This window comes from Ictidomys tridecemlineatus, chromosome 2, assembly GCF_052094955.1.
Source record: "Ictidomys tridecemlineatus isolate mIctTri1 chromosome 2, mIctTri1.hap1, whole genome shotgun sequence".
Classification (NCBI taxonomy): domain Eukaryota; kingdom Metazoa; phylum Chordata; class Mammalia; order Rodentia; family Sciuridae; genus Ictidomys; species Ictidomys tridecemlineatus.
The window spans coordinates 216,006,104-216,026,019 of NC_135478.1; the positions used below are offsets into that span (position 1 = coordinate 216,006,104).

General features: G+C 34.7%; 1 protein-coding gene across 3 annotated transcripts in view; it reads left to right on the forward strand.

Annotated features, from left to right (window-relative positions):
* The window catches only part of Trim24 (tripartite motif containing 24), a 96,156-nt gene that overhangs the window by 73,824 nt on the left and 2,416 nt on the right, over positions 1 to 19,916 (forward strand). For 2 of the 3 annotated variants that reach the window (XM_040291371.2, XM_040291372.2), the window contains 10 exons: positions 303 to 420; positions 3,190 to 3,458; positions 8,135 to 8,308; positions 9,946 to 10,119; positions 11,863 to 11,998; positions 13,643 to 13,715; positions 15,022 to 15,190; positions 16,660 to 16,988; positions 17,797 to 17,929; positions 19,163 to 19,237. In XM_040291371.2, the coding sequence (XP_040147305.2) occupies positions 303 to 420; positions 3,190 to 3,458; positions 8,135 to 8,308; positions 9,946 to 10,119; positions 11,863 to 11,998; positions 13,643 to 13,715; positions 15,022 to 15,190; positions 16,660 to 16,988; positions 17,797 to 17,929; positions 19,163 to 19,237 (1,650 nt within the window). The remainder of the gene's footprint in view (positions 1 to 302; positions 421 to 3,189; positions 3,459 to 8,134; positions 8,309 to 9,945; positions 10,120 to 11,862; positions 11,999 to 13,642; positions 13,716 to 15,021; positions 15,191 to 16,659; positions 16,989 to 17,796; positions 17,930 to 19,162; positions 19,238 to 19,916) is intronic. The other variant, XM_078040599.1, reaches the window with a different exon arrangement.

Below are 19,916 nucleotides of genomic sequence, written 5' to 3' on the forward strand. Positions count from 1 at the left end.
TTACAATATTTGATTTGACATTTCTGTGAACTTTCATTACTAATTTAAAAAACTCACTTTAACCTATCACCTTAAAATACTTTTTAGGTCAGTGTGAAACAGTTAAGCTGAGTTACACCTCAAAAATTTAATGTTTTGAAAAGAAAATTATTTTGTATGACCACTTTTCTGATCTATATATGATTGGTTATTATCGGTTGCATATATACCAGTGATGGTTTTTAGGTATTCATTGGGCAAAGGTAATGTATTATTTACCTGATAAAGGTATATTGTTCAGTTTTCTCTCTGCTTTCTTTCAGATTACATACCGGTTACGGCACCTCCTTCGTGCAAGGTGTGATGCTTCCCCAGTGACCAACAACATTATCCAGTTTCACTGTGATCCTAGCTTCTGGGCCCAAAATATTATCAACTTAGGTAGGCCATTATTTACATTTTGTCAAGGTGTCAGTTGTGGAATTCTCAGTGATGTTATTGAAGATTCCCTTCCACTCAGTTTGCTGTTATCTTATTTTAAAGACATATCAATAATTTGAATATATGATAACGTGTGAATATAAGCACATATGTACATATTTGGGTTATAGGAAAATATTCTTTTGTTGACTTATGGGGTATCTAGGTATAGGGATTCAGGATGCTTTTATTACCCTAGAATCCTGTTTGCATGTTCTATATTTATCAAAATGTGTTACCTCTTGACCATCATTTATACAGGATTTTCCCCCCATTCTGGGGAGAAACCTAGAGACCTGCACATGTCAGGCAGGTGTTCTGCCACTGAGCTACAGCACCAGTGCCCCCACGATTTTTTTTTTCCTCTTTTTCTGAGACAGCCTTCCAAGTAACTGGGATTATAGGTGTGTGCCACAGCACCTGCCTAATATTTTTCATGTCTATAATATTTTATAGTAAAATAGCATTTCTCATGCTATTATTGGCTTACTTTCCTTTAGATGCCTAATGGTTTATTATTCCTTACTTTCCATCAGATGCCTAATGGTTCAGTTGCTTTATCTCTTTAGGGAAGACTTTTTCCCCACAATTTTCACTGTTAGTTATAATTTTACATGTTCATATGTCTATTAAAGTGTAACATAAATTCAGAAAAGTACCCAAATCTTAAGTATTTGAGCTCACCAATTATCATAAAGAAATAGACTATCACTTAGTAACATCAGGAGCTGGAGTATCTGTGCTAATATTTCAGCAGGAAATTATTACTTTAGCTTTCTTGTTATGCTATTTGCTGAGTAGAAATAGTCTTTTTGCCTCCTTTCTTAATTTCTCACCGGGATACTGCACAAACAAAAATGTTAGAATTCCCTATACATTATTCATCAACAGCCAGTATTCCCTTCAGTGATGCTTTTTTAGTTCCTTGACTTTGTTTCAGAATCATCAAAGATGGATACTCTCTCATCCCCAAAGCTAAATTCTTTGTAGGAAAGGAGAAAAAAAATGGAGAAAGAGCCAGTGCTGTCAGAACATGGTACGCAAGGAAGAAACAGGCTTACACAAATCTTATCCTTACAAGGGAAGAAAAAGAATCCTTGAAGAAGAGGTGATAAAGAGACTCCTGCAGGCCACTCTTAGCAGTATCTGTGGCCTTATACGTATTAATAACATAGTAGGCAACTGGAATCATCCACCCTTTTCACTGCCTTACTAGAAAGAAGCAGCTTTAGAAATATAGAGCATGTATGTGAGTAGCTGTCTTCCTCACCACAGCCTGCACTACCACAATACGTGCCTCTGTACTGAGAACCTATCACAAGTTAGAAGTCATCACATGTATAGACATGTATAGACATCTCTGCACTTAAAACATAACATGTAAAACACTCACATGTAGAAATAGCTACATTTAGGAATTAGGTTTAAAACCATGCATATAAAAGGATATAGTTTTAGATAAATCTACATAGCAAAAACAAAACCATGATATCTTTGTTAGTTTGTGAAACTCTGATATAATAAAGTATCCTTTACTGTAGAAATTATCAGAGCTATCATTTACAGCTTGGTCAGTTTATTTAGCACAAGAAAAGAAGTTTTCCAAACTTATTTATCCATGGCTTCTGAGAAACATTTTATGAATGAGTGCCAGAGGAAAATATTGATTAGATGAATATTGGATGAGTTTTTTTTTTTACATATATGTGAGGTTTTTTTTTTTTTTTACCTATATGTGACTACTTGTCACAGTGCCAAACACACAGTAAGTATTTAATAAATGATAGCTAGACTTTTTAAATTTCATTTTGTTTGTTTATTCATCTTTTTTGGTGGCACTGAGGAGGGAACATGAACTCTACCACTGAGCTACATTCCCTATCCTTTTTATTTTTTGACAGTCTCATTAAGTTGCCAAGGCTGACCTCAAACTAGCCCTGACTCAGCCTCCCAAGTAGTTGGGATTATAGGCATGTGCCACTGTGCCCAGTTTAGCTACAATTTGTTTTTAGATGTGGGTGCTTCATGAATTAGAAACATTTGAATATCTACTGTTAAAGAAATAAAGCTTGAATCAAATCTATGAGACACCTTTAAAACTATAGTTGCAAACCAGTTTTCTATTATGGAGTTAATGTAGTATGTATTGTAAAGGTATAAGAAACTTGAGATTACAAATAGTTAATACTAAAGAATCAAATACTTTGTGGGATTGGTTTTTAGAGCCAATGTCAGATTTGCTTGTTTTGATTTATAATGGTTCTAAAAATGGCCTCCCTTTTCCAACTATATGTCTGTGTGAGAACAAACTTCTTCATATATTTAATTTAGTCAATATATTATGACAGATAATGCAAAAACAGATATGAAGTTCACCTATTAAGCTAGATGCTTAGATCTTCAAAAGTGTAAAACAATGCATACTTCATTAAAAACCTTTGTAAGCAGTTTTTTTCATAAAAATACGTTGTTATTGGTTTATTATTATTTTTAAATGGATTAGTGGATTTTTTTAACATTTTCATTTTACGTTTCTTACATAGTAAATTTTGATGATAGAGCCTACATAAACAAAAGTTCTTTCGGGTCCTCTATTTTTTTTAAGAGTATGAAGAGTCCAGAGACCAAAAAACTTCTTAGCAATTAAAGTTCATCAAAAGTAGCCATTCAAAATGTTGTATCTCACCAATTATCAAAAAACTTTATCCCTTGCTCTTTTCTCTTAATTAGGTTCTTTAGTAATCGAAGATAAAGAGAGTCAACCACAAATGCCTAAGCAGAATCCTGTCGTGGAACAGAATTCACAGCCACCAGGTGGTTTATCTTCAAACCAGTTATCCAAGTTTCCAACACAGATCAGCCTAGCTCAATTACGACTCCAGCATATGCAGCAACAGGTAATGGCTCAGAGGCAACAGGTGCAACGGAGGCCAGCACCTGTGGGTTTACCAAACCCTAGAATGCAGGGGCCCATCCAGCAACCTTCCATCTCTCATCAGGTAAATTTGGAAGCAGGCCTGTCCTAACTTAGATAACTGTAGTATGATTGTGTTCAGAAGCTCTTCATATAGCCAAGATATCCATCATCCTTAATTTAAATATGTGGATTTATAAAATTTTACCACATTAAGGATCCCTGATTTAACACTTAATCTTTAGTTCTACTCAAAAAAAATTTAATGATTTATTTAATTGGCACATTTATTTTCATCTATTGTTTCTTGTCTTTAAATTATAGCAGGATTAAGTGTTTGTATTCCTAAATAACCCATGCCTATGACTGATGGGAAAACCTGAGAAACTGTAATTCCTTTATTAATGCTTCAGAAAGATGAGTACTTTTAAGAATCTGTTCTTGGGCTGGGGATGTGGCTCAGCAGTAGAGCACTTGCCTAGCACAGGCGAGGTCCTGGGTTGGATGCTCAGCACCACATAAAAATACATAAGTAAAATAAAGGTATTGTGTCCAACTACAACTAAAAAATAAATATTTTTTAAAAATCTGTTATCTTTGGGGGTGCCAGGATTTAGCAAACCATATTGTATCTTAGAAAATAGGGCAAAATGAAATACAAAATGGAAAAATGAAGGAGTGTGGTTCATTAAAATTTTAACCTTTTTCAAACTTCTATCTGAACAAATATTCCATTGACCATTTTTAACTAGATATTGAAGTATTCTGTTAATTTTCAATCCATGTTTTGAGGATAAAAGGTTGATATACTTTTGTTAAATAAACAATCCTGTTCAGGTTAGATTAATAAAGATTTAATAGGATTTAAAGTCTATTTCATATAAACTCTTGTGTTCAGTTCCTTTTTAAAATGAATTTATGTTGTTTCTGTTTCCACAAAGGATTTGAAGTGATTTTGGTACATGACACAAATGAAATAGAATGGAATTTAATAAGAGTCAAAGTATAAAAACCTTGGCTAGGAATTCTTATTATACTTAGGAATAACATTTAACTCAGAATTTCTTAACAATGAAAGAAAACAGGAATAATAAGATATCATTATCAAATAAAAGGAAACATGCCAATTAAATAGGGGTGAGAAGGTTTTACTAGTATTTTACTAGTAGAATATGTGAAGTGGTTGTCTATGAAAAAAGCAACTAAATTAAGCATAATTTTCTTGTAACAATTTTACCCAACATAGGAATGTTTTTTTGTAGGACTCTTCAACCCTCAGTAGAGGTTGTGGGCATATGTGGAGCCTATTCTTGTGAAATAGGTATACGGGAATGGAACCCAGGGCCTTGCACATGCTAAGCACATACTATACCACTGAGATTCACCACTATCCCCTACTATATCCCCAGTTAGACCCGGATTTTGTTGTCATTTCTGTAATGACGTAAGATAATATATTTGAAGTTTATGGTTTTGTATTAATTTGATTAAGAAGGCATATGAAATCTAGGAAAATAATAATATGCCTACTTAAAACTTTGTTTTAACCAGTTTTTACAGAAAGAAAGTAGCAAACAATTTGAAAGATCTTTGGTGAAGTGCTTCAAGGGGGAAGAGAATTGTATGTTTTAGATACCTCGAGCATCCATGGCAGAGTTGAATTTTTATTAAGAAAATTGAAAGCAGAATGACATAAATAGACTAGAAAGAATACTAAAATTTTTCTGAAGTTAAATGTACAAAGAAAGAGAATTAAATCTGTTGTGCCTGTGCTAAGCATTTGCTTATATTAATATTGAAATGTCTGAGAGATGGTAGAATTTATTTAATTGCTTATTAACAAAAAGAGTTGGATCCATCAATTCATTTAGTTGCCTTTCACTAAAAAGTAAGTAATGAGGCAGTTAATAGAGTCTATGTGAAAAGAGTTTATAAATTTATATAAGCAGTGACAAAACTGAATTGACCTTTGAGCTGTTAGCTTGCTTTCCTCAGAAATTTGCTTTGGATCTTATTTTCAGTCTCTAGGATTTAGTACTATGTATAATGTACAGTCTCTATTATATAATCTAATTTTCCCACTTAGAAATACTTTTCATGTTTGTGGTCCTTATACCCTGTCATTTTGTTTTCATCTACTCTCTGTGCCTCCTAGACCTTTTTCACACTCTAATCTCTTTATCTGCTGTTTGCCAAAAACCCCTACATTTTTCACTCATTGGTTTACCCTCTTCTATAAACTTGTACTCTGTTCTACCCACTTTATTTTCAGTTTTATACTAGTTTATTTACATAAACTAGTTTATTTACATAAACTAGTTTATTTGCCCACGTGCCTCTTCCTCTGTTAGGAGTATGCAAATTATATATATCTGCCCATATTCAGGTAAAGGACTGCTTCTGAAATCACTTACGTAGTAGTTTCCTAATTCTTTCTCTGAAGATTAACCATGTCGTCTGCATGGTTCAAGAGTTGAGTAATAGCAGAGATAGAACAATTATATGATTAAGTAGTGCAAATTTAATAAACTGTGTTTATTTGGCACTGTATAGAATACTCCATTAAACTTTAGTGATCAGATCTACTTGTTACAGAACACTGTCACATCATTTTATACATAAATCATAGTAGTAATTCTCGCTGTGATTAAGGTTCTGTCTGTTTAACTTTCAGTTATTTCTCTATTCTCAATTATTATCATCAATTATTTTTCTCTGTGTCTTGAAAATTAATATTTCACTTAACCAAAATATTACTAGTCTTTCTATTTCTTTTAAGATTGTAACTGGTTTCTAATATTCTTTCAAGACACTTCCCCCGTCACAGGATTCTTATAAATTAGGTCTATCACTTTAGCAGTTTAGGAGAAGGTGAAAACATCACCTCCTTATACTCCTGTAAGCTCAAGGATGGCAGGGTCGACATCCAGTTCTACAGATTGCTTACAGGCCATAGCATGCTACTCTGGCATCAATTGTCATTATTTAGTTGAATCGTTACATAAATATCAATCTGGGAGAGAGTGAGACTAGGATGCTAGAAAACGCATAGCACTATCTTTATTCTCCCTTAAGGACTGTTTTGTTGTTTTCTCACTTGTTTAAAAAAAAATTATTCTTTTGGTAAGTTTAAAATTTTTCCAATGTTTCCACTATGATTTATCAACTATTTTCTTTTTTGTGCTTCAGTGATATAAAACACTTCATAAAACTTTTATAGAAAAACCAAAAAGAATGGCTGTAGCCTCAGGCTTATGATTCTGTTAAGTTTCAAGGTTGTATATTTTTCTCTAATATTGTTTTTCTATTCTTTGCCTATAGAGTTTCACTTGATCCAGAAATTAAATCTATTTTTCACTGGGTCTATAATTACTGGCCACTATTGAATGAAAGTGAACCTAACACCAAATATTTTAGAGATATAAGAGAGAAGGAATTAATCCAGGCTGAAGAGTAAAGTCCAAAAACGTGAGGAAAAGGAAGAAAAAAGAGGGCAGGGATATACTTTATAGCTGTGTGTGCCTTCACAGTGTCAATTTGAGGTGCTGCCACTTCAACCTTCTAGATCCTGCATTGATTTGTCTCCCTGTGAATGTATAAAGATATAGTCACTTCTCAGAGCAATTCTGATCACAGTTGTTTAAGCTATCTTGAAAAGAAGTATTTCTTTTTCAGTAAGTTGCCAACTATAGGGAGAATTGGATGGCCAAGAGGATATTCCATAGAATGTCCTCTTTTTCCAAAATTCTAGTCTTATTCTCCAGAACTAAAATTTATGGAGGAGACAGTGTAGACTTGCCTTCATAACTCTTGCCTAATCTCAGATATCCTCACCTAGCCTTCCTGTAATCAGTCTTTCCTTTGGAGGGTTACTTTTCAAATTTTTTTTTTTTTTTTTTTTTTTTTTTTTAGGTAGTCTCATCCTCTCTTAACTATAATTAGTCAATCTTAATCAACAGCCAACAGAACACTAAAACATGTTTTGGTAATGATATAGCAGACTAGATTTAAGGTAAAGCTTTGGGTACTGCCTTTTACTAGCTGTGTGTCTTTTTTTAAGTTACCTAAGCTTTCTGATCTATACTTTTCTGATTTGAAAAATAAAGATAAAAATACCTACCTCATATACCTCAATGACATAAGTAAAATGCCTGCCATGTAGCTAGAGATCTAGAATTCATTAATTTTTAAATGTTATTAATATCAACTATTTTCTTAATGATTTGTTGGTTAAGAGTACACACCTTCAAGTCAGACTACTTGTCAAACACAAGTTACTTAAATTCTTTATGCCTTAGTTTTCTTATATAAAATAGAGATTATGCCTTTCTCATAGAATTGTTAAGAAAAATGAGTTAATATAATGTGAAGCATTTAAAGCAATTCCTGGCACATAACAAACATTCAATAACTGTTAGCAATTATTATTCTACCATCACTTGGTTTGAAGAAGGAAGGATACCCAAAATACCTTTGCCTACTTCACAACATGACCAAGGTCCATTACTATAGCCACTTACAAATTAGTTGGCAACTCTCTTCCAAGATTCTTTTCTAATGAAACTCTTTTCAGAAATCAGTTACACAAATTCTGAAATTCTACGTGTCATCCCCCCTCCCCATTTCCTTTTTGTAATCCAAATGAGTGGATTCATCTATGGAAGAGTTTTTGTCTTTCTTCAAAAGTTTTGTTGAAATAGAGATCTAACTTGTCTTTATGGAGATAGCTGTTACTGAAGTGGTCTTATTTATTTTTTCTAGCAACCCCCTCCACGTTTGATAAACTTTCAGAATCACAGCCCTAAACCTAATGGACCAGTTCTTCCCCCTCATCCTCAACAGCTGAGATATCCACCAACCCAGAATATCCCACGACCAGCAGTAAAGCCCAACCCCCTGCAGATGGCTTTCTTGGCTCAACAAGCCATAAAACAGGTATGTGTACTTGCTCTCCTCAGTTGCTGATTCTGCTTCATTTTATTTTCAAATTACATTGAGTTTATAAATTAAGCAACAGCCTCTGAAGAGTAAGAGCAAGCTTGCTTTATTTTTTTTAATGAATGTCAATTATAAAATTTATTACAGACAAACCTATGGAGACAAGCTTAAGAGAAAGGGTCTTGTTGTTTGTAATCAACAAAAGAAATCAAACCACTGCTGTAGCAGTAAATGCCCTGTACAATCAAAGAGTTCTTGGTATTACATTTTGCCAGAGGGAATGTTTGAAAGGTGATGCCATTGAGATGATGATGGTTAGTTAAAATGTATTCAGTTGTATATTAGACCTTTGCTGTCAGTCAATAGGGCGGCTCTTGCTGCCTCAGGCGCCCACTACTTTGGAGTTCCGAGTTCTCCAGGTTCTGAGAGAGTTGGGGTGGAGTCTGGTGGAGAGCTGGGGGAGTTCCAGGGGAGTGTGCCTGGAGTGCTGGTGGAGTTCAGGCAATAAAGTTTTCTGTTTGAACATACAAATGCTTTTGTGGTGGCTCAGTGATTTGTGCCCAGCCAGACTGCGGCAGCTAGGCATGGAACCATCATATGACCCAGCTATACCACTTGTCAGTATTCACCCTGAAAAATTAAACCCATGTTTCTAGCAGCACATTTCCCAGTAACCAAGCTATGGGGCCAGCCTAGGTGTCCATCAACAGATGATGGATAAAGAAATATACACTGGAGTTTTATTCAGCCATAAATAAAATATCCATTTGCGGAAAATGGATAGAACTAGAGACCATGTTAAGTGAAATAAGTCAAAATCAGAAACTTAAGGGTCCTGTGTTTTCTCTCATGTGATGACTAGAGAGGAAAAAGAAAAGAAAAAGCGGGCAGATCAAAGGGAGATCAGCAGAGAAAAGGGACCAAGATGTCGGGGGCTGGGAGTGGAAGTGCTGGGGAGTGATACTAGCCAAATTATAATATTGTTTATTGGTATGTGCGGCAATCCGGCTGGGCACAATTCAGAAGCCACTTGTCAGAAGAAACGAACTTTATTTTTAGAACACACACACCGCACCACACAGCTCTTCAGGAAAACCCTCAGAGCCCAACTGCCACCACCAGCTTCCCACAGGCCTCTCCACCTCCCCCACTCCTGCTCTTGAGGCCGATTGGCTGGGTCACATGGGCAGAGCCAAAAAAAGTCCCCCAATGAGCAGCTCCATGGTCTGAAAGGGTGGGGAAACAACCCAATGAGCATCACCGCAGAGTAGCCAATCAGTTGGCAGCTAGAAGTTTGCTGGGGCCGCTGTGAGCCAATCATCAGCTGGCAGCTGGAAGTTTGCTGGGGCCCCTTCTGCTGGGGCCACTGTGAGCTAATCATCAGCTGGCAGCTGGTAGTTTGCTAGGGTCCCTTCGGCTGTGGCTCTCAATAGGTATGCATGTATGAATGTGTAACAACAAATCCCATAAATATGTACAACTACAGTGCACCAATAAAAATGTGGGGGAAAAAGAACATTACATGTGAGTTCAAACACCAGAATGTGTCTTTTATTTCATTTTGTGTTAGAGTGATCAGTACATGTCATGTTGTAGGCCTATCTATCAATAGTCCGTTTTCTTCTCTTCTGTAGTGGCAGATCAGCAGTGGACAGGCCACCCCATCAACTGCCAGCAGCTCGTCCTCCACTCCCTCCAGCCCTACCATCACTAGTGCAGCAGGATACGATGGAAAGACTTTTGGTTCACCCATGATCGATTTGAGCTCACCAGTGGGAGGTTCTTACAATCTTCCTTCTCTTCCAGATGTAAGTATACACAGAAAATTTATATCAACATCCTCTTTTGGAAATTGCCAGTTAATTTGGATTCAGTAACTGGCATATGTTTGGATTATAGGTTGTTTTGTTTTTAGAAGTTAGTTTATTTCTTAAAAATATTATAACAGCAGTTAATAAAAGTTGGGAACATTTATACAACAGAATGCCTTTCAGGGCACTGCAGTCAAAGGTGTTTGTAAATGATTGATAACAATGATAATGGAATCAAAGCTGGGAAAGGAGAAAAGTAAAGATATAAGAAGAAAGACTGGCAAGTTGAATGTCTGGGATATGATATATTAAAACAAGGGTAGCTAGAGATGGATGTTATATATTAAGATATCAGATGAGACAAGACAAGTTTAGTAATAGAAATCAAAATATTTTCTGCTGAACAGTGCAAAATTTCCTCTGACTTGCCTTATATTTAAATAATATATTCACACTCTAAGCTCTTAACTTTGATCAGTATACATTTTTTAAAAATATTTCCAATATTCTATAGATAGATCGCTATCATATAAGTTGATTCTTTTATTTTCACTTTTCTAATTCCCACTGTTTTTTTTTAGCTTTTAGGATTATTACACAATGTAAATGACTTTCCTTTTGTTAAAGATACAACAAATTCAGTCATTCTGGTCTTCTTGCTCTGTCTGAAAAGTATTGGCCAAGGTATTGCCAAAAGAATATTAAAATATGAAAGACCTGAGGTACCCATCTTTTCTCCCCCAAGGAATGCAGACCCCATGAAGTAAAATTGTCTTCCTCATACAGGTGGCCCTTTGTGTACTAGTCTTCGGCAACTGAAGTACCTCACTTGAGTTGGAGTGATTATTAATTCTACCAAGGATGCTTCACAATTTGCACTGTTCTAGGTGCAGAAGCAAATTAATTAATTATACAATCTATGCCCTTATATTCCCTTGTAGAATTCTGAGAAAAGCTGAAACTGTTAGAGAATTGAACTGGATTTAAATCACAAAAACATTCTTGGGAAATTTGGTGTGTTTAGGCAGGTAGAATATTTGCATCTAAAGCATTAAACTCTTAATTAGAAATTTATCAGTATTTAGTCTGGTAAAGGATTAGGAAAGCAGTGTTAATTATCTGTTGCATTAAAGGGAATGCTTTTTGTTTTGTTTTGTTGTTCCTAAAAAACAGTAGTGTACTTAGTGAGCCTGGTGCTCTAGAACTATGTGATATGTAGACATTTTATCTCTATGGTACATACTCAGAATATCACTTGTTAAATGGAGGGCCACAGACTTAAATGGGCTATAACTCTGAATATCCTCAAAGTCCTGTATGAGACCAGATTTTCTCATATTCTTCAACCAAAACCACAAATCACAACTGATTGAATGCAGAAGCAGATACAAGAACCTGTTTCGTCACTTTTAAAGCAGATATTAAAAGAGATTTGCAATAATATAAAATTGTGCTATTTTTTAAAGTGTGAATCACACATGATATTACTTTTTTCTCATATCAACTCCTGGGATAACTGAGGACAATAGTATATCCTCAGTTATTTGCCAAGGTAGAATAGTAAGAAGCGTGAAAATTTTTATTTGGGATTGTTTATGGGTGAACTATCAATCAGAACTTCTCAAATGTTATATTTATGTGTCTTATTATTTGATAGTATTTGTTATTGAAGTTTTCTTATAAAATTTGCTTTTATCTTACAAGAGCAGTTTGCCCAAAAATTATTTCTTTTCTTATAAGATTGATTGCTCAAGTACTATTATGCTAGACAATATGGTGAGGAAAGAAGCTACCATAGATCATGGCCAGCCAAGACCACCCTCAAACAGAACTGTGCAATCACCAAATTCATCAGTGCCATCTCCAGGCCTTGCAGGTAAAATATACTTCTTTTGATTTTATTATTATCTTTCTAGTTTTTATTCTTAAGGATTTAAAATTCCTTCACCTCCTCCCCCTTTTTTTAATATATATAAATAGTTATAGATGGACAGGATGCCTTTATTTTATTTGTTTATTTTCATATGGTGCTAAGGATTGAACCCAGTGCCTCACATATGCTAGGCAAGTGCTCTGCCACTGAGCTATAGCCCCAGCCCCCTTCACCCCTTTTTTGACGAAGGATTAAGATATAGCTGTGGTGTTTTTTTGTACTATCTAAAATTAGTATACTTACAATGAAGGAAGCAAAGGTGAAACTTCTTTATATTCTCAATTTCAATAAAATTTATAGGCATTATAGCACTTCTTGGAGAAAATATTATACTTATTAATAAATTAAGTTGAATGTGATGTGATCTTCTTTAGGATGTGATTTGCCCATTAAAATTTCCTAGTGATGACACATAGAGCAGCCTCAGTCTTTTGGTGGGTTTTTTGTGTTTAAGAATATTTAATGTTGCCGGGTATGGTGATGCACGCCTGTAATGCCAGTGGCTCAGAAGGCTAAGGCAGGAGGATCATGAGTTCAAAGCCTGCCTCAGCAAAAGCAAGGTGCTAAGTAACTCAGTGAGAACCTGACTCTAAATAAAATAAAAAACAGGGCTGGGGATGTGGCTCAGTGGTCAAGTGCCCCTGAGTTCAATCTCTGGTACCAAAAAAAGAAAGAAAGAAAAAAAGAATATTTAATGAATCTACTCATTTCTTCTGAGAGCAAAACCCTCTATTACTACTCCTAGAGACCTAGGCATAATGGGTGTTTTAAACTGAAACGAAGAATCTATTATTCTTTCACCAGTCACATGAATATAAGACAGTTACAGAATCTAAATGGAGATATCTATTTTAAACTAATAAACTTAAGATAAATTATAGCAGAGAAATTATTTACCACACGACAAGTTTATACAAATAAATAAGGCAATACATATGGCCAATAAAACATATTAAACAAAAATGTTTATTCTTTGCCAGGTGCAGTAGCACACCTGTAATTGCTGCTTGGGAGTCTGAGGCAGAGGATTGCAAGTTTGAGGCCAGTTCAGCATCTTAGGGAGACCCTGTCTCAAAATTTGAAAATTTGAAAAAGGGCTGGGACATAGCTCAGTGTTAAAGTGCCCCTGGCTTTGCATATACAAACAAGCAAGGCAAACACTCTATCATTAAACTTGGCAATCCTCTTGCCTCAGCCTTCTGGAGTAGCTGGAATTATAGGTATGTGCTACCATGCTTGTTTTGGAGAAATTTTTTTTTGTCACACTCCAAGTTGTAACATGTGAAGAGTTGCTACTAGCAATTCATAACTTGTATAGGCCAGAGATGCTGCAAAACATCCTGTAAAGCAAAATCATTCCTTGACAACAAAAAATTCTTTTGCCCAAAGTCAATAGTGCCGATGTTAAAGATCTTGCTCTAATAAGACATAAAAGACTACTCTTGGATTTTGTCAAGTGCTTATTGTTTCATCGAATTTTGTTGCATGTTACCAGTTTCATTGTGGTGCCAAGTGAGCACGTTAAACAGGACTTCAATACTTAATTATCAATTCATTTATGAATGTGTATGATTTCCCCCTCCTTAGGACCTGTTACTATGACTAGCGTCCACCCCCCAATACGTTCACCTAGTGCCTCCAGCGTTGGGAGCCGAGGAAGGTAAATAGACTTAACCATATTCTCTAGTGCAGTTGTCCCTCAGTATCCATGATAAATTGTTTCCAGGATCCTCTTAAGGATATTAAAATCTGCAGATACTCAAGTCTTTTATATAAAATGGCATAGTATTTGCATATAAACTACATGTATCCTCCTGTGTACTTTAAATTATCGTTAGATTATTTATAATACCTAATACAATGTAAATGCTGTTTAAATAGTTGTTATACTGTATTGTTTAGGGAATTATGACCAAAAAGAAAGTCTATACATATTCATTATAGATGCAGTTTATTTCTTCAAAATATTTCCCATCCACATGTTGGTTGAATCCATGGATGTGGAACCCACGGATATGGAGGGCAACTATACATAAAATCTGTAATCAGATTTCTTTTGCCAGTGTCAGTATGTTTTAGTACTCACTGTATTTTGAACAGCTTCTTTATCTTTAATTAAAATTTTAATGATTTTAATATTAAAGGATTAAGTACACCTTTGTTTCATATTTAAGTACACCTTTATATTAAGTACACATTTATGTTTATATTAACAATAAGAAAATATATATTATCATAATAACAAGGAAAATTGGTATGACAGCACCACATAAAATTTTATGTAAAGGAAATAATAATTTCATACTAATTTCAGTGTTCTCTGACTTTTCTAGTGATTAAAAATTAATTCTGCTATTTTACCCATCGAAAATAAATTGTTAATATATTTTATACTCTTCCCCTCTTTATGTTTAAAAATTGGTCCTAGTAAACCCGGTTTTTAACTTTCTTAAATGAAAGACACATTCATGAGAACATTGTGGCTATCTGTACAAGGTTTTTGTTCAATTAACTTCTTTAAGTAGCAGAACACCAACAAATGATTTCTTGTCTTCATGCTTTGACAACAAATTCTTAATGAGAGCCTCAAGTTCTCATTATCATTGACTAGAAAGGGAACTAAGAAAGCCCACAAAATGATACTACTTCAAAGATACCAAATCTGGTTGCCCATTTATAGACCCTCAGAATTTTGAAGTTGGTTTTAAGCAATATTCTATTTGTCCTTCCATATATGAAATGTAACTATTTGGATAAGTCAATATGTAAAGCATTTTTATCATAAATGAAATGTGTTCATATAGCAATTACATTTCAGTTATGCATCATTTACTACTGATATAAAGTAATTTTTGTTGTGAAGATACAGCATTTTTCCGGAGTGTTATTTTTGTAGTGTATTTGATGTGATATTTTTTAGTATTTTTTTTTAATTTTTTTTTCTCTCCCCCTTTTATACTTTATAGCTCTGGCTCTTCCAGCAAACCAGCAGGAGCTGATTCTACCCACAAAGTCCCAGTGGTCATGTTGGAGCCAATCCGAATAAAACAAGAAAACAGTGGACCACCCGAAAATTATGATTTCCCTGTTGTTATAGTTAAACAAGAATCAGATGAAGAATCTAGGCCTCAAAATGTAATTACATCAGTGCTTGTAATACTACTCATACTTAGGGGGTAAAAAGGAAGAAAAAAAAAAAAAAGCATAGTCTTTAGTATAGTAGCTCCTGCAGAACAGTCTATAGCAAAAGGACAGAAGACTCCACAGGGGTGTATCTAAAGGGAGAAAAATGCTTGCAGTGTATTAAAGCATCTACCCTATAGAGATTGACATAGAGATGGGTGCCTAGAAAAATAGCAAATGAAAAAAAAAAAAGTAATAACCCAACTCCTAGTAAAAACAAAAAGTATAAGAGAATATAGTCAATAGTACATTTTGTTGTTCCCCAGGACAATATTTACTTAATCAGAGTGATGAAACAAACACCTGAATATAGTAGTACCTAAAAACTGATATAATCAAAATATAATCTGAATACACATTTAGCAAAAATTCTGAATCTCAGAATATTTAGCCAGTTATGATAGGTCATTTGGAGTAGATGCTAGCTATAAACATTTATACTGGCTTCTACCAACTGAAAAAGCAATGAAGCAATGCTTAGTAAAAACTGTTAAGAGTCACAGTGGCACCCTATAATCTAGTGAAACCCTGTCTCAAAATGTTGAGGGGGAGGGGCTGGTGTTGTAGCTCAGTTGTAAAGCTCCTCTGGGTTCAATTCCCAGTATTACAAAAAAAAAAAATGAAAATTGAAATGCAAGAAATTGTCGTAGAAGCATTTTATTTAGAAATGTGATAAGCTGGGTACAGTAGTGTGTGCCTAGACAGAGGCAGGAGAAATGGAAGTTCAAGGCCAACCTGGGCAAAATAACAAGATCCTATCTCAAAAACCAACAACAAAATGAAATAACTACTGTAAATTGAGGGGAGAAGAAAAGATAAATTTGAAAATTGTTGCCTCCAAGGAATGAGTTCTGTTGACTATATATACATTTATTACTTTGAAATTTTAGAAAAACATTTAAATGAGAGAACATTGATCAGAAATCTGCACTGTCCTGGGATCCAACACAAAATTTAGAATCATCTTAGAGGTATAAGTTTTGTGTCTTAGGTGTAATTTGAATTAACAGCTCCAAAAAGTTACATTATATTTACAGTTCATGTGGTTCTTTCACAGTACTCACCTAGTCTCTAATTTCTTTAGCCATCAGCAGACTATGTTATCCACTTCCCTTATGCCCATTATCCACTCATTAGAGACTTATACAGTTAGTGGTAAACATGTCCCATTCTCACAGGTACTCACCAGGTGCCCATGAGAGTAGTCTACAGTCCAAAACTGAAGTAGTGCTAATACAAAAAAGCCACTTTGAAAAAACATTCATGTGTGTGTGTATATATATTTACACATACATATATGTGGTAAAAAAAAAATCATATAATGCAAAAATGTCAATTTCAAAATAAAATACATTTGTGTGTGTATATATATGTATATACATGCATATGTGTATTTTTTTTTCTGTATTCTCTCATTGCAGACGAACTATCCAAGAAGCATACTTACTTCCCTACTCTTAAATAGCAGTCAGAACTCTGCTTCTGAGGAAACTGTGTTAAGATCCGATGCCCCTGATAGCACAGGAGATCAGCCTGGACTCCACCAGGAAAGTTCCTCAAATGGAAAGTCCGAGTGGTCAGATGCCTCCCAGAAGTCTCCTCTTCATGTTGGAGAGACGAGGAAGGAGGATGACCCCAATGAGGACTGGTGTGCAGTTTGTCAAAACGGAGGGGAACTTCTGTGTTGTGAGAAGTGTCCCAAAGTCTTCCATCTTTCTTGTCATGTGCCCACATTGACAAACTTTCCAAGGTAAGAAAGTACTCCCTTTTCACATTCTTTCACTATAAATAAAAGCAACAGGGCTGGGGTGGGCTCAGTGGTAGAGTGCTTGGTTAGCATGCTTGAAGTCCTAGGTTCAATCCCTAGCACTTCAAAATAATAAAATAGTAACAGTAATCAACTTTTAATGATTATTATAACATAAAACCTTTGTGTAAAAACTTAAACTGCCGGTTGCAACAATAATACCAAGAGTTTTTCTTTTCTAATTAGTTATACGTGACAGCAGAATGCATTTCGATCATTGTACACAAATGGAGGACAATTTTATACAGTGTAGAGTCACACCATTTGTGCAATCATACATGAACCTAGAGTAATGATGTCCATCTCATTCCACCATCTTTCCTACCACCAAGTCCCTTCTGCCCTTGCCCAATCCTTCATTCTTCCGAGGGTTTTTCTTTTATCCTGAATCCTCTGAGTAAAAATGCTAATTACACCTCATATCAGCCCTATTTTTATTTTTATTTACTTCAGATTTTTTTAAAATTTTTATTTACTTTTATTTACTTTTTTAAATTTTATAAATTTACTTTAGATTTTTTTTTTTGCATGTATTAATTTCATGCCTCTTTAACTACACTTTAGCTAGACTTAGGCCATGGCATTACATTTCTGCTGTTTTCTCTTTCCACATCGTGCTTTTGTACCTAGTAAGTATGGGATAAATCTTAGTGATTAAAATTTATGCCAAGTCTGTCATAGATGGCATGTAAGATGAGGTGGGAAAGGGAAACATGATGCAATAGAAACTCAAAAGTCCTTTACCCAACAGTGGAGAGTGGATTTGTACTTTCTGCCGAGACTTATCTAAGCCAGAAGTTGAATATGATTGTGATGCTCCCAGTCACAACTCAGAAAAAAGGAAAACCGAAGGCCTTGTTAAATTAACACCAATAGATAAAAGGGTAAGTCTTTGAGAAGTCTTTGAGCATCTCAACCTTAGAGTAATAGACAACTTTTTGTTAGTGCATTAAATTTTAAACTGATTTCTTTTTTTCCTGTAGGAATTTTTTTTTAACAAAAGGATTAGGAATCTTAAATATTTAAAGGCAGACTAACACACACACATACACAACATAGAAGCTTACAATAGTGTCTCTGAACAAGATAAATGTCTTCTCTTTTATAGATCTTGGGCCTTTAAATCTAGTCTACTTTGAGTAAATCTTTTGTTTCATTTCTACCATAGATAAGTCTTCTTCCTCAGAATTTGTTGAGAATTGGCACTGAGATGGGCTTTTCTATTCCTAGAAATTATTCTATTCTTTCACCAAGTGGGTTCTATATTTGTATCAAAGCCAGCTTATATATTTATCTATAATTAATATTTAAAGCTACTAGGTTAGGCTAAGAATGTCCTTTGCTAAATTATGAAGTAGAAAACAGTATGGAAATTGAGAGGGCAGAAACACCTGTTGCTGGCACTACACAACAAGTGTTCACAACACTAATGTTTACTAGGATAAACTCATAAGCAGAGAAGTGGCAGAGCCTGCAATGGGACCATCTGCTGTCGAGGGGCCTTAAGAATGGACACACAAGCAGGGCACAGTGGTGCAAGCCTATAATCCCAGCGACTCTGGAGACTGAGGCAGGAGGATCATGAGTTCAAAGCCAGCCTCAGCAAAACTGAGGTGCTAAGCAAGTCACATCCTGTCTCTTAAAAAAAAAAAAAAATACTAAATAGGGCTGGGGATGTGGCTCAGTGGTCAAGTACCCCTGAGTTCAATCTCCAGTACCCCACCCCACCCCCCGACAAAAAAGAATGGACACATAAAAGAAAAAGCTGCAACTTTGGATCTCTTAATAGCCATGTGGTCTTCCTTTATTGATTGCTAATTCACAGTACCCAGACTGGATTAGTGGAATTCATTGTAAAGAACTTCAAATGGGTTTCTAGTGCTACTATTTTTGTTCACTTAATTACAGTGAACAAAATATCTCAAACATCAGGTATATCCTAAATTATCAAACACTACAGTTACTAATTGGGAAAGAAAGCAAGATTTCAGTATTCAGTGTTTTTCCTGTATTCATCAGGTTTTAATTGTTAATCTGGTACTTGGTGACCTATGAAATGCTTAAGGAAAATAAGCTGTGACTATTGTTGAGTTATATTTTTGTTTATTTTTGCTTAGAAGTGTGAACGCCTCCTTTTATTTCTTTACTGTCATGAAATGAGCCTGGCTTTTCAAGACCCTGTTCCTCTAACTGTAAGTATTAATGTTATCTTGTACATATTTATACAATAGGATGATTTTTTTAATTTTATTCATGAAAATGTACTTTCTATGCTATTTTTTAATAGTTTCTTACATCTAATCCAAGTTTTAAAATTTTTATACGTATGGAATGCTTTGATCCTAAATAGATACATTTTAAGTATCATTTCTCAAGTATTCTTTCTTCTCATCTCACCTAGTTTACCTACTATTTTCAGATGATTTCTGTTTGTATCTCAGAAGGTTTAAACATATATTCTAAACTGTTGGGGATAAAACTTCACATTTTAGGTAAAGACCCCCCCACACACATTTTCTATACTTATTTTGATTTATAGGTCTATACTTAAGTAATAAGTGAACTTTTAACCAACATAATTTTTTTTAAAAAGGAGGGGATATGTATGTATATTACTCATTGGCTTCAACTAGGTTCATATTGAAAGTTTGATATGACTTTGGTGCATTCTTTTAGAGTGCTGGAAAAGGTTCACTACCCAAAATATATTCTATGATATCTGAAGTTTCTTTTAAACATAATAAATTTGTTTTTTAAATTTAGAAAATTGAAAAAATTATTGCAAAGAAAACTAGTTTAGTGAATATCATCTCTTTTCTTGAGAACGACTTTTGAGAACTTAAGATAGAAAAAGGAAATAAGTACTTCAGG